We start from the raw sequence: 15,176 nt of genomic DNA, 5'->3' as shown, positions 1-15,176 counted from the left end.
GGCCATGAGGGATTGACCCAAAGGAATGCACCCAGACCCTACGGAGCCAAATTCCTGGGAAACCTAGAATTTGGAATTGGGGTATGGAGATGATTAAAACAAGTTAGTCTATATGAAGAAACTTAAACACAACTGTTAACACGTAAGCTCAGGAACTGGGAATCAGGAATCCTCTGACAGTAGTATCTTCTGGCTCCTTTGGCCTCCTGAGCCATGGCCTTGCTTGTCCTATTCACTGCCTTGCTAGTGTTCAGCTAAAAATCAGCTGATGATGAAAGCATAGTCTGGTCTTTCTTATTTGGTTAGAGCCCCGTGGCTTTCCTGGCTGACTCAAGTAAACCTCCATTCTCCTTAGGCTCAAGGAGACTAGCTGGGACTTCGACCAGTGTCTCTTGAGTCCTGACTGAGTCAAACAGAAACTGAGGGAAGCTCAGCAAAGCTGAAACTCCAAGCCTGTCCCACAGCATATCGCCCCACCAATTCTCTCTGATGTTTCTGGATGCCTGTCCCGGGAGGCAGGTTGCCCAGGAGTGGGATGGGCAGTCAGGTGGTTTCCCGGAAACCCACACAGGAAACAGGGTGAGTCTTACCCATCTAACACAGAGGGGAGACACCTCTGATTGTTTTTGCTCTTCTCCATCTTATAATTTCTTATGGCTACAGCTAACAGGAGATGTGACTATGTCTTAACTTCAGTCTTCCAGAGGACTTCAGCAAGACCTCACTGTCCTAAGTGTAAGGAGCAATAGCTTAGAAATGGTTAACACTGGGACTCCGGTGTCAGCCTTCCTGACTTTTAATTCTGGCCACTCCCTTCTTGGATCTATGGCCTTTGGTAGGTTCCCGTGACCTGTGTGTGCCTCAGTTTTTCCATATATTAAAATACAGCTTGCTAACAGTATTCTCCTCAGAGGGTTTTATTAAAGGGCTCCTGACAAGTGATTGATGCATATTAAGTGTTCAGTAACTGTCAGTTATTATTATCACTCCATTACCTTAGTCCTCTGGCCTCATAATCTAAATGAAATTGCTTGAATTTCCCATAACAACATAAAAACAAATACCATACTAGTAACTGTTTCAGATTATACACTAGGGAAAACTCCTCCTACAAGACTGATTTTTGTTTTTGTTGCTATATTCTGCTTTCCATTAAGGTTCAACAACAGGATAACAAAAGCCCTAAAAGTAACACTTAACATTTATTGACCATTTATTATGTGTGTAGTTCTAAGCTAAGCATTTCATATCCATTAGTTTAATTAATTTTCCCGGCCACCTTTTTAGGTAGGTACTATCATTTTCTCCATAGTAGGTTTCTGCCAAGATTTAAGCTAAAAAGAAAACAAACTTAAAACTTAATGGTTTGTTCTTAACTACATAGAAGTTGTGGGGGTTTTTTTGTGTGTTTTGTTTTTTTTTTTAATTTGGCAAAGTAGTGGGTTCTTCTGTTGGAGAGCTATAAACAGAGCTAGGTCAATAAATAAGAGCTCTTTCAAATGATGTTTAACTTATGTATATGCTAAAACATTATTAGGAATTTTTCATGAATTTTTAAATACTTACAAGCTGGATCTTATAATTCAAGCTTTCAAAATAACTTGATTTCAAACAGAATATTTAACCTGTTCAAGACTATTTGTAAAGGAACTTGAGAAACATGAACTTTTGTTTTTTTCCTCTATAAATGTTTGACACTTATCTATACATTATATGGTATATAATTTTACCAGTGAAAATACTAATTATTTCATATAAAATATCCTTTGCACTTTATAACAATTACCTGTTAAGAAGGTTCTCTACTTCTTGAACTTCTGCTATGGGCTCTTCATTATCAGAAAAAAGACGAGCTTGAAATTTTCTATCTTGGAAATCATACAGCATCACAATAATAAGACTGCTCAAATGATCTGGCTACCAAGGGGAAAGACACATAAAGGAAAGTATACAATTTTCCATTCCACTATTTTTTCATAAGAGAACAGAAATATGACTATTTTTACATAGTCTGGTTGTACTGGGAGATAGAGAAGGACTTCCAAATGGAAAAAAAAAATTCAGCAAAAAAAAATAAACCTTTTTAAAAGATAATTTTTGCTATGTTCATCACGAAGAAAGGACTAGGATCAGAATTAGAGGTAGGAAGGAGTTCAGGATGTGTTTTGAAGCAAACTAGTTTTGATTTAAATCTAAAGGCTTTTTATTAATTTCTAAATAACAATCATGAGACAGCTAATTATATAAAGCTTGTCTACTTACTATTGTGGTACTTGGGAAGATATAGCTGTCTATTAACATAGTTTCCAAAATATCTTGAACTGTAAGACAAGGAAAATGTCTGTTACTGAAAAATCAAAACTGAAAATGAAAACTTTAGAATCAAAATACACTTTAGACAATACAACCCCTTTATCTTCCTGTCTACAATTCACCTCAACTCTTGACAAAGACTAAAATTACAATTACATGATGAATACTTGGCATCTTTATGAGTCCTGGACCCTTAGGACCCAGGCTCCACATGAAATCCTAGTTAAAGGAACATTATCAGAATAGCTAAAGTAATAATAAAGGAATTCCAGCCATTAATTTATGTCCTTTGAAAAACATTAAAGAGGATACAATTTAAATGTCTTATCATTTTTAATGTATCACAGGATTAGATTTGCTACTATCTTATTTAGGAGTTTTGTCCTATGTTTATGATCATGAGGCATATTGGTCTGTCATTTTCTTTTTTTGTAATATCCTTGTCAATGCTGGGATCAGGGTTATGCCGGCCTTGTAAAGTGGGAAGCGTTCTCTCTTCTATAGTCTTTTGAAGAGTTCGTGTTAGATCAGTATTACTTCTTACTGAAATATTTGGTAGGACTCACCAGTGAAGACATTAATAACATTTCATCTAAGTCCCAAATGACAAGGAGTTAGCCATGGCAAGATCTGAGAGGAGAGAGCATTGCAGACAGAGAGAGAATTGCAAAGGTACTAGGTGGAAACAAGTGGATACATTGAAGAAACTCCACACAATGCAGTTACAACTCATTAAACTACACACACACGTGACAAATGCTTTAATCAGTTGAGCAGAAACCTAGGCTAGCTAGCTTCAATTCATTCAGCCTACTATATGCACAGCACACCCTGCATTTGTTTTTATTTGGGAGGTGGGAAAACTAAACAGAAGTGACTAATGGGAGCACAGACTCCAGTTTCCAGAAGAAATCTTTTGGAAATCATGATCCATATTTGAGCCACCAATTATGGCTGCATTATACAAGGCAATATCCTCATTTCACTTACTGGGAAAATAAGCTTTAGTTTTATAAACTAAATACTTGCAAAGCAATTCCTAGCTACTTCATAGGTTTTCAGCATGGGTCCCAATTTTTATCACAGAAAATATAGTCATCATAGGAATGAAGGCATCCTAAGGAAGCAGACCCACTCAGGTCACAGAATTTTGAACAATGGAGATGCTTAACTCCTAAGAAAGAGAGGAGAGGCAGAATGAGAGAATGATGATTTTGACAACACTGCGGTTTTCCTTTGGGGGCTCTTGTCAAAACTGATAGCATCTCTGGGCTGCCTTTGATACTGTGCGGAACATATTACCTTTGCGTATCTACAATTTACCTAACATGCACACAAAGTGATATCAACATTAATAGTAACCGTATACTTTAGATAGTGCTTTCTATGTGCTACACCTTGTTCTAAATGCGGTCCATATATTCTTTGAACTCTTATAACAACCATGTAAACTAGATATCATTATGATCCCAATTTTATAGATTAAGAAATGAGGAAAAGAATGGTTAAGTAAGATGTTCGTAGTCACACAGCAAGTGGCAAATCGGGGATTCAAACCTAGACAGTCTGGAACCAAAGTGCGCATTATTTATCGCAACAATATTATGCTGCATTTCTTTGTCTTCCTCTTAATAAAAAACCAGAGTGGCCAAATAAAACACTTTGCCAGCAACTAATTTGAGTTATCAGGATTTACTTGGAGACTGTAAACCTTGCCTACCCTATCTAGTTGGGCACGATAACTTGAATTATTATTCCCTGTTCCCCACTAATTAATGGCTGTTCTCTTTAGTCTGTTGAAGAGAACTCATCCCTATTGCTCAGGTTTTCAACATGGAAGTCTCTTCCATCTGCCTGTGTGTCTCCAGGATGTGCAGGAGAGAGGTCTACACTTCAGCTGAGTCATGGATTAAATGAGAAGTCTCTAAATCAGTAGTAAAGTTTCTGCAGGCCACCTGGCTGGAGATCTAAAGCCATGTCCCCAGACACATTTTTTTCCCTCTCTCAGTTGGTTCCCAAATCAAGTATAAAGGAAGAGGGCTATTTATTGTACCCCTAAAATTCACATTGATCACCCTTCATTCCTCCCATTCTGGAAGAGAGGTGGAAGAAACTCCTTCTTTTGACTCTCCTCTAGGTTCTCCCTCTTTATTTTTATTATGTTTTCATAGAGTTCCCTTCATATGAGGGATCTCTAGAATCTTCACTTCAAGAATATCAAATGTAATTCTACAATACAGATAGATGCAGTCTGTGTGTATGCGGAAGGAGGGAAACAAAATTGTTTAAGTCTTTTTTGGCAAAACAGGGAAAGGAAGCTGGCATCACCAAATATAAAATCATTATACAATTAAAATAAAATAACATGGGACCATAAAAAACTAGGATCAAGGATGGGGTTGCTATTCTACCACCCCTTCCAACCAGAAGAAATACTTCCTCTTTTTAACCATCTTCCTGCAAGTTCCTTACCAGATCATTTAATCTCTTCTTGAGCTTCCCTCAATTTTTCATCTGCAAAATGAGAATCTTGCAACCCAAAGGACTGGTTTATCAAATGACATAAACTTTTTTGAATTACAAAGAGCTATGCAAATATATTATTATTGTCATTCAAGAAAACTTACATGAAACCAGAGCTTATGGGGTTATGATCAAGACAATTTTCCTAATGAATCACTATGCAGTCAAGATATAACCCAGCAGGTGTCTGGGGGAGCCTGGGTGGCTCAGTCCTCAAGCCTCTGACTCTTTTTTTTTTTTTTAAGATTGTATTTGTTTATTTGTCAGAGAACGTGCACAAGCAGGGGGAGTAGCAGGCAAAGGGAGAAGCAGGCTCCCCGTGCAGGAAGACTGATGTGGGACTCCATCCCAGTACTCTGGGATCATGACCTGAGTCAATGGCAGATGCTTAACCAACTGATCCACTCAGGCGTCCAAGCCTCTGACTCTTGATTTCACTTCAGGTCCTCATCTCAGTGTTGTGGGATCAAGCCTTAGCCCTGCATCAGGCTCCCCACTCACTAGGGAATGTACTTCTCGCCCTCTGCTCCTCCCCCACTTGCACATGTGCACACAGGCTTGCTCTCTCTCTCTCAAATGAATAAAGTAAAATCTTTAAATAAATAAATAAAAAGAATTGAATCAGCAGGCCTGGGTGGCCAAACTCTGAACATTTCAAGGAAAGAACTGGCCCTGCAAGCTCCTAGGAGATAACCTCTATAAGCCTTTGGCATAGCTTGCCTGATCAAAGTGTCCTAGTTTACATGGGCATTGGCAACACGATATCAGCATGGCCTCTGGAAGAGCTCAAGACTGAGTAAGGTCAGCCTCAAGAGCACTCCTGTCTATACGACTGACCCAGTAAATACCCTGGACAGCGAGGCTTGGGTGAGCTTCCCTGTATACTGCCTCCTACACACTACAGTGCTTCATTCGTGCTGTCGTACATTGTTGTTAAGAGAATTAAGCATTGCCTGTGTACTCCACTGGAAAAGGACAATAGGAATCTTGTGCCAGGTCTCTCCTGGACCCTGTCCTACGCACCTTTTTCTGGTATTGATTTTAAATAACCTTTCACCGTAATAAACTACAACCACAAGTAGAGCTTTGCTGAGTTCTGTGAGTCTTTCCAGTGAATCGCTGACCCCAAGGGTGGTCTTGGGCTCCCCGTCTACGGTTTCTAATTCCCAAAGCCATAACCAAATCATACATTGAGCATTTCTTAGGTTTTTCACTGACAGGTGTAGAAGATTGTGAAATGAGCTGGTCAATGCCATAGTCAGTTCCTGGGACTGAAAGTTCACCAACTGCTGTATATACCCAGAGAGACTGGAGAAAGAATTAAGCCAGCGATAAGATCAACAATTTCAGGAAAATCCTTTTCTTCCAGTGTTCTTTTTTCCTTAATTGTTGTTCATTAGTTTATTTCTTAAGAAATTATTTTCCAGATTTTCTTTTTTTTTTTTAGTATTTAGAATTCCTTGAAACATCCAGAGATTCTTTAAAAAAGCAAATTAGCTGCTAGTACTCTATTCTTTGATAGAAATCAAACTTAAAAGGAATAGGCTATCTTTATTCCCTTCTTTAGCAGAAAATTGACTTTGGGGCTATTTAGTAAAGCAGGGGTAGAGTTTGTCTTCATCTTTAAAAAGCATACTGAACTCTTTCAACCTTTAAAAGCTAATCAGGTAAATACACTCTCTGGTTTGAAAGAGCTTATACACAAAGGACATCAACAAAGGAGCAAACAATAAAACTGAAAAACAACACAACCAAAGGAATATACTTAACACTTATGTAATTAAGGACTTTTCTCTGTCATTTATTTCCTTCTCCTTATACTGCCACATGAAAAAAAAAAAGTAATATGATCTAATTACCTATTCACCAAATTCACCAATTAAAGGGACCATTACCCAAGCTCTCTTTAGTTTGTACATTAACCTTTTCAGCATTATTGCTCCTATAAAACCAGAGAGAAGAAAATCGAGAATTTTCTTTTCTGAACTGTGAGTCCCTGAACCTACACTGTGCAAGCCAAAAATGAGTTTATAAAATATCATGTGAAAATACTGGTAGAACACTGATAATACAGAAGATAAAAGTGAAATGCACAGAGCATCCCATATTTTAAAGCAAAATGCCAGGCTCTTAATTATCTTGGAAATCTAATGCATTTAGAAATTCTGGTTCTATTCTATTTGAATATTCAGAAATTATTGAGATAATAATTTTAGCAAGATAGTATTATTATAAGAATATAATATTTGTACCAAGTAAACAATGAAAGACTTTTAGTATTTGAACCTACATTAGAATTAGAATTTTAACAAAAATGAAAATTTCAGGCAAAAGCAGGTTTGTAAAGGCCTATGACAATACTTTATCTGAATGGGATTCTCTGGGCCATTATAGAGGGCACGGATTGCATGGAGCACGGGGTGTGGTGCAAAAATAATGAATATTGTTATGCTGGAAATAAAAATAAATAAAAAAATAATAAAAAAAAAAAATAAAATAAAATAAACTAAAAAAAAAAAAAAGAAAGAAAGAAAATTAAAAAAAAAAAAAATCAAATAGTGACAAGGCCCTTTCATAAAACAGAAATAAAGACCAAGAAAAGGAAAAAGATAATGTAGTACATATATCACTACAGCATGACCATCTAGTTAATGTGTTGATTTTACATAGAATAATTTAAGAGTTTTAGTACTGATTAGTACTGGGCATAGATGCCCAGTCTGCCTTTCACTGTTGCAAGGAGAGAATGTAAAAATGTTCATTGGGCTCATTATTTAAAGTGCAACAGCTTGGTCTTTAAAACTACATTTTTTTTTTAAAGCATGGAAACAGTGGATGGAACAGCCTGAAAGATTACACTGGAAAAGAAAAAATGGTTAAGACAGATTTAAAAAGGAAAAAAAACCAAACAAACCAAAAAACCCCAAAACCTCAAGCAGGAGAATACAAACGAAAACTAAAGAGAAACTGCCTCTTAACATCAAATTTCTCTCTATTTTGACAAATTCCTGGCTTCAGAGTTGAGCTGCATCATGTCTGCAAACTACCTATATATATATATTTTTTTTTTTTCCCACATCTAAGTAATTAATAGAACATTTTAGTTCGACTCAACAATTGTTAACTGCCTATGTGCAAAGAGGTAGAAGGCCCAGGAAGTACTAATACTAAGGAAATACATGAAAATTCATGTTGCCCTTTCAAGTTGTCTTGTTAGGAAGGGCACGTGCTTATCATTTCAGCCAGGCTGCTAATATAATATTTCTGGAACTTCTTTTTTGGAACTACATTCAGTCAGTTTACAAACTAATATAAACGTTAATATCATATAGTACAATATACTGTAATATAAACTATAAAGTTCATAGCTAGTACAAAAACAAACACCTCCAGACTCTTTGCTTGCTCTCACAGCAACAATATCTTCTGTCCTAGAGTCAGCAGCATAGTCAGAAGCTGATGAAGTTAATCACAACTAGGGGCGCCTGGGTGGCTCAGTGGGTTAAGCCTCTGCCTTTGGCTCAGGTAATGATATCAGAGTCCTGGGATCCAGCCTCCAGCCACCCCCAAACCACCCCACCCACTGTCGAGCTTTCTGCTCAGTGGGGAGCCTGCTTCCTCTTTCTCTCTGCCTGCCTCTTTGCCTATTTGTGATCTCTGTTTGTCAAATAAATAAATAAATAAAATCTTTAAGAAAAATAAAAGTTAACCATGACCAAGGGAGTCTGAAACACTGCATTTCAAACCCTGGAGGCAGATTAGAAAGGGGCATTCTACAGAAGTTTGGAGGAAAAAATATGCCAGCTCCCAAAATTAAGGCTACTGGTTATGAATGGGATCTCCTTAATTGGGACTGATTTAATTTTGATACTCATTTTGAATATATCGCACCCTTTCTTCTTACTCCATCTCTGTTCCTCTCCCCCACCCTCTTACTGGGTTTTATATTTGTGAAAGTTCGTACACTAATAATATACCAGATGTCAACAGAGAAAATGCAAAGAGATAACCCAAGGAGAGGGAACCCTGTACGTGGATACTTTGGTGGATTCTTAACTCCTCGCGTTAGTGGAGCTGTTTCCTTGATCAGTTTCATGACTGTGCGTCCCACCTATCGAAGCCCAGGCACGGTGCTAGGCTCTGGCAGATCTGCAGTGAAGAAACAGTTCAGGCCTCAAAGAGCTTATTTTACTGGAACTCTCCTCATTCCTTCACATCTTGCAACTGACCCAAGAGAGGTTTATGGGAAACAACCAAACCTGGTGTGTGGAAGGGGGCGCGGGCGGGGGCAGGTGCGGGCAGTGGGGGTGGGGTGTGGTTTGCACTCCACAAATTCTCATTGTTTTCTTTCAGTGCTGATCTTTAAAGCTGTTACTACTCACACTTCAGGGCACTGAAAGCCAGCTCATAGGACGACCGCTGAAAGGCTTCATCCTCTGACTCCGGCAAGGACCGCAAGGGTTCATTCCCGTACTTTATTAAGACTTGCTCCGGGGACTTTTCGAATCGAATTCCCTGGAAAATGTTTGCGGCCATAACGTAAACGGAGTCGGGATAGCCCGTTTTTTCGGGTAAGCCAGGAGAGCTTTTTTCGCTGGGCGAGGAGTCCGCCGACAGCGCCAGGGAAGCGAGGTGGGAGATCCCCTCCGAAGTTCTGTCGCTCGAGAACTCCAGCTCGCTGGGGGCCTGGAGCATGTTTGCGCCTGGACCGTGGCCGGTAACTCCAGGCTGAACTACAGCTCAGAGCTTCCAGGACATGGTTTTCCTCGTACGTCGAGCATCGTCTCTGTGAAAAGATCAGGCTACCTCGGTGAATCTCTCTCGATGCAGGACCCCCCTGGTGACCCACCCGTTGAAGACCAAGAGGCGGCCTCTGCCGGCGGATGCGAGCTTCGCACACTAGGGGCCGGAGGACCCGGCAAACCTCCCCAGTTTCTGAAAGCTTGGGGGGGGGGGTGCGGGGGCGGAGGCTGTAGGGGCGAGGGGGGACTCGTCTCCCAAGCGACCTTTCCCGAGGCCCGTTTGGGGGTAGCGCTCCCCACGAGCCGCGGCTGTGGCCCCACGGGCGCCCCTTACCCTAGAGGGCGGATGTTTCCCGGGGCTTCGGGGACGGCGACGCGGCAGCCGCTGTCCTCGGGGCCCCGGAGGCTGGCGTCTGAACAGTGCCCTCGGGAGCCCCGGGACGGCGGGGCGGCGGCGGCGGCGGCAGTCTGGTTCCAAGGCAGCCTCTCCCACCGGCCGGGTTTGCGGCAGGGCGGTCGCGACCTCCGGCGCTCGCTTCGCTCTGGTTCCCGAAAGCAGGGCGCGCCTCCCGGCCTCTCCGGGTCACGCACGGTGGCCCTCGGCGGACGCGGCGGCGGAGCAGGGTGGAGCGCGGCGCCGATGGACCCGCGGGACTCGGCGGGCCGGCCGGGACCCGGGTCTCCATGGCAACAGCGAGCGGGCCGGACGCCGCCGGAGGGCTGTTCCCGCGGGATTTGGCGCCCGCCGCCTCTCCCACGGCGGGGCGCTCTTCCTTCCGAGGTCCGTGACTCCTGTTCCAGCCTCTCCTTGAAATCGAAGACCCCCTTGCACCGTTGGACCGCTCGGTCTCCAGGGTCGTCGACCTCCCCGGAACCGCTAGTGGCAGCCTCTCTTCCCACTCGCCGCGGACGGTCCCCTGGAAAGCGAGAATTTTGTGTCGCAGATAGCACCCGCCTTGGCGCGTGTAGCGGGGCGCAGGAAATGTGACAGCGGATGGATGTGGAGAGCTACTGGGGGGGAAAAAGCGGGGGTGGGGGAGGGGAAAAGAGCCTACTTTATTTCCTTACTCTTTAGAACAGTGGATGTCACATTAGACGGACTTCCAGGGCAAGTTGGGTAAAGGTCTTTGCCAACTTAAGACGAAGTCCCTCCTTTCCAGGAATTGCCTGCAAAGAAAGACTTGGCTGAAATGGACCCACAAAGGATCCAATTCCCCTCTCTCCATCCCCCAATTACAGCGTGCAGCTGCGGACAAATATAAACCTCCCCAAAGGGTTTTACTATGGCTACCTAAATTTTTGAGTCCACCTGGTGAACTCCTCCTACTCCATCTCTGAAACTCAGTGCAAACATTGCCTCTATAAATCCTTCCTGATGCTTGTATTAGGATATAAATGTAGTCACTGTGACAGAGACGCAAAATAACCATTGGCTTCAACAGAGCAAGTTTATTTCTCACATAAAGTCCTGTTGGCACAGGGGCTCTCCTCCACAAAGTCATCAGGGACCCACACTCCTATTTTATGCGGCATATAAGGGCGTTGACCTTGTCCATTTAGTCCAGGGGGGCTTACCAGCAGGTCCATTGCCAGCCAGGGGTTGGGGGAATCGAGGAAAGGGACACTCCTTTCAAGGACATAACCTGAAATGTACCCACATCACCTGGCCAGAACTTAGTGGCATACCTAAAAGCAAAGAAGGTTGGCATATGTGTCCCACTTGAAATCAAGAGAACTACTGCTATGGAAGAAGGGGAGAGAATGGATATTGGGAAACAATTACCAGTCTCAGCTACAAACCTCTGTCTCCCACCGCTTTATCCACTAATCCACTCACTTCCATTTTCCCTGGAATGTCAAGTGTTGCCTCTTCTATGCTCCCATAACATTTTCTACATGCACGAATGCGTTCCATCCATAAGTTTAATAAAGAAATATTAAATTATTACCATGTATCTGGCACCAGGCTCAGCCCTAGAAGTAAACATGAATATACGGAAATGATCAGGCACCTTACCCTCAAGAAATCAATGCGTAGATACATGTGTACTTCAGCACCATTCAATTTTTATTATAAATATTTGTGAACATACTGTATTCCCCCTTTTTCTGCCATCTTGCTATCATGTAGCCCATAAAACACACACTCTTTAAAAGTTTTATTATCTCTTTTTATTTTTATTATATGTAATATAATTTTATTCCCAGATATTAGTAAAATATCACTGTTTTCCACACACACACATGCACAGAAGATTATAAATATGAGGATCCCTTAGGGATCATGATACATTTTATTATGCATCACACAGTACACAGCACAATCTGCTGAAAATGTGGGGCAATAGCTAGTCATAAACTTTAAAATACTATTGTCTTTCGAAATATAATTTGAGGAACTTTTTATTTTTCCATGATAGGTCAATGTAAGTGACAATTCACTGTATTGAAAATGAGATTTAATGGGAGCCTCTGTCCCCAAAGTAAAGCTTAAGCAAACAGTTGTGGGCAAGTGAATTCATGGTTACTATTTACTTTAATCATGTGTGTAATCCTCCTTACCTCTCACTTCTGGTTAATAGTCTCATTGTGGACTTAAATCTCAGGGAAGACAGTACAAAAGTCGCCATAGAGATAGGTGTGTGGATTCAACTGTTGTGAAAGCAAGGCACTAAAAAAATGTGGTCTTTGTTAAAGTTACTCTCTGCAGTATGACCAGAACATTAAATCAGAGATAGGGTAGAAAATTAAAAGTTAGTTACCTGGAGCTTAAAAGAACCCAAAGGAATGATTTTCTTTCCCGGCGGCGGGGGTGGGGTGGGGTGGATAGAGTATTTGAAATATTTGTAAATTAACATTCCTTGCATTTGACTCGGAGTAGCCACTGTATATTAGCAAAGTAGGTATTCAGGATACATATTCTCATTGCTTCAAAACTCTGGACGTATAAACTGAGTGCTCAGTTCCACTGAACTTGTTATAGAAATGTAAACAGCATATGAAACACAAAGAATTTTAACTGTGTTTTTAAACACCAAGGCTCCGTTTATAATTATTGCCATTTAGAAATAATAGTCTATTTTCTTTGCAACAATTCTTTTCCTTATTCTTCTATATTTTATAAAGTTACCCAGTGTTCCATTGTGGACCTAAGCTATTTCTAACCAGGAACTTTGGGGCACGAGGGCAGGTATCAGAAGCCCTCTTTATCTGAAGATCGTTAGGGATGCATGGGTAAGCTACATCTTGAGACTGATGGTCAGGTGCTGAAATATTCTATCCCAGAGGAGAAGAGGGTGGTAGATGCCCAAGGAGGCAGGAAACTCACTCTAAGGTGGGTTAACATCATCCTCTGATATTGGGTGAGAGTTGGTGCAAAGGAGTACTTTGCATATCAAAGAGGGTAGCATTATTCAAGTGTCCTCTTGCCCAGGGTCTGTGGAACCTTGTCCCAAACCCACAAGGAAATGTAAGATGTCCCAAAAGGAAATGGTAAGATGATAATGCAAAAATCCTTTTGGGAAGATCAAAATACAACTGTGGGTTCCTTAACACAAGCCCATCAAAGATGAACCAAAAGAGCCATAACCACTTGCAGAGGAGGGAAACAAGAAGTCTCAATTTGGACAGCAGACAGCTGGGCTGGAGCAAAGTCCTGAAGGGTGAAGCCAAGTGGAAAGGAACAAAAGTCCAGACCATTGCAGTTCATAAACAACATCTTTAGAAACAACATTCTGAAATTTAAAAGCCAAATATGACAAGAGCAACTAAGGAGGGGTTTGAGTAACTTGAGATGCAACAGGGAAAGAGGTTCAAGAGGTTTTTTGTTTCTGTTTTTTAAAAGATTTTATTTATTTATTTGACAGAGATCACAAGTAGGCAGAGAGGCAGGCAGGGGGCAGTGGGGTGGGGAAGCAGGCTCCCTGCTGAGCAGAGAGCCCAATGTGGAGCTCAGTCCCAGGACCCTGGGATCATGGAGGCCTCAACCTACTGAGCCACCCAGGCGCCCCTCAAGAGGTTTAATATCCCAGCCTTTACTGTCTTTTGTGGCCCAGGAGAAAAGAAGTTACAATAGACAACCATTGTAACAGATTGAACTAACACAGTAGTTTCCCAGGGTTGGTCATTCAAGCCCCACCTTTGTGGATTATTTTTCCATATCCATATACCACCACTTATACTATTTGCTCAATATTTTATTTTAAATCAGGATCACAGTTTTACATACATAAAAAAACTGTAAGGAAAGTCAGCATCATTTGCCATATATATAAATAACCACAACAAAAGCAAAATAACACTATTAAATTCTAACAGTGTATCAGGGCTCCAGGCTTAATGTTGACTGCTCTCCGTTAAAAAGGAAGATGAGGAATGTTAGAGAGATGTTAAACACCAGTACAAGAATTAGACTTTCTCCTTGTCAGAAGGATCAAAAGGGCCTTGGATAAAGCAGGTTTTTCTTTATGTATTTGTTACTCAATACTAATTCAGTATATCACATCAAATCATCTCCCATACCTTTGATGGTACTGACTCTGCATTAGGAAAACACTGTTAAGAGATTTGAATTCGAAAGTTAGAGAAAAAAGCTTCCTCTGAAACAAGAGGGAGAAAATATAAGAAATTCAAAACTGGCAAGAAAGACATTAGAAGGATCTTGTGTCATCGCTTTTCAGCCTTTTGGCTAAGACCAAGTGTAGAAGGACCTTGTGTCACAGATGAACTCAGTCCACGTACATGGCACAGTAGTAGTGGGAACTTTGAAACTAGATAGAATCAGAAGACCTGTTTTTTAGTCCTAATGTCATGAACGATTTGCATAACCCCAGGCAAGTCTCTTTGTTTTTTATATTTGTTTCTTGATATGTTGAAGTCTGTGATTTATTTACTAAGAAAAAAGTCTGAGAAAGATTGGCAGTCAATAGGGGAAATATATTTAAATATCTATTTAAATATTTATTTACCAATGTCTACTTAAAATTTCTATTCAGAAGTTTATTTTAGCAAAAGAAGGCATAAATGGAAGAATAAAAGGACCAAGACATAAGACATATAGAAAAAAAAAATAGAAAAATGGTAAATATAAATCCTGCCTCATCTGCAGTTGCATTAAATGTAAATGGATTAAATACTCAATTCAAGAGCAGAGGTTAGAATGGATTTAAAAATCCAACTATAGTAGAATGGATTTAAAAATCCAACTATAGGAGAATTGATTTAAAAATCCAACTACATGCTGGCTGCAAGAGACATACTTTAGATTCAAAGATACAAATAGGTTGAAAGTGAAAGGATGGGGAACTATAGCCATGCAATAAACTAGAACCAAAAGACAGCTTGAATGGCTATACTGTTATCAGACAAAATAGACTTCAAGACAACAATTGTTCTAGAAGTCTTTGAACATCTTGGAAAATAAGTCTTAGACTTGAACACATCAAGATATTTTAGCATTGGCAAAGGGGTAGTAAAATTGTGGCAGGTCTAAAAATTCTGTTGAATGAATGATTTCATTGAGAGTTCTGGATGTGTGTTTTGGATCAAAACAAAACACATGCCTCAATGTTAGAATATCATAGCAAATCAGACTGTATC

At 40.7% G+C, this 15,176-nt stretch overlaps 1 protein-coding gene across 2 annotated transcripts in view; it reads right to left on the bottom strand.

The window, feature by feature from the left end:
* NSUN7 (NOP2/Sun RNA methyltransferase family member 7) overlaps nucleotides 1–9,553 on the bottom strand; it is a 64,030-nt gene extending 54,477 nt beyond the window's left edge. For both annotated transcript variants that reach the window (XM_032334155.1, XM_032334156.1), the window contains exons 1-3: nucleotides 9,219–9,553; nucleotides 2,263–2,321; nucleotides 1,787–1,917 (exon numbers count right to left, since the gene is read on the bottom strand). In XM_032334155.1, coding sequence (XP_032190046.1) covers nucleotides 1,787–1,917; nucleotides 2,263–2,321; nucleotides 9,219–9,531 — 503 coding nt within the window. In that variant the 5' untranslated portion in view covers nucleotides 9,532–9,553. The remainder of the gene's footprint in view (nucleotides 1–1,786; nucleotides 1,918–2,262; nucleotides 2,322–9,218) is intronic.
* Between the last annotated feature and the right edge of the window lie 5,623 nt (nucleotides 9,554–15,176).

Source organism: Mustela erminea, chromosome 2 (genome assembly GCF_009829155.1).
Source record: "Mustela erminea isolate mMusErm1 chromosome 2, mMusErm1.Pri, whole genome shotgun sequence".
NCBI lineage: Eukaryota > Metazoa > Chordata > Mammalia > Carnivora > Mustelidae > Mustela > Mustela erminea.
This window is presented reverse-complemented; position numbering and strand designations above follow the sequence as displayed.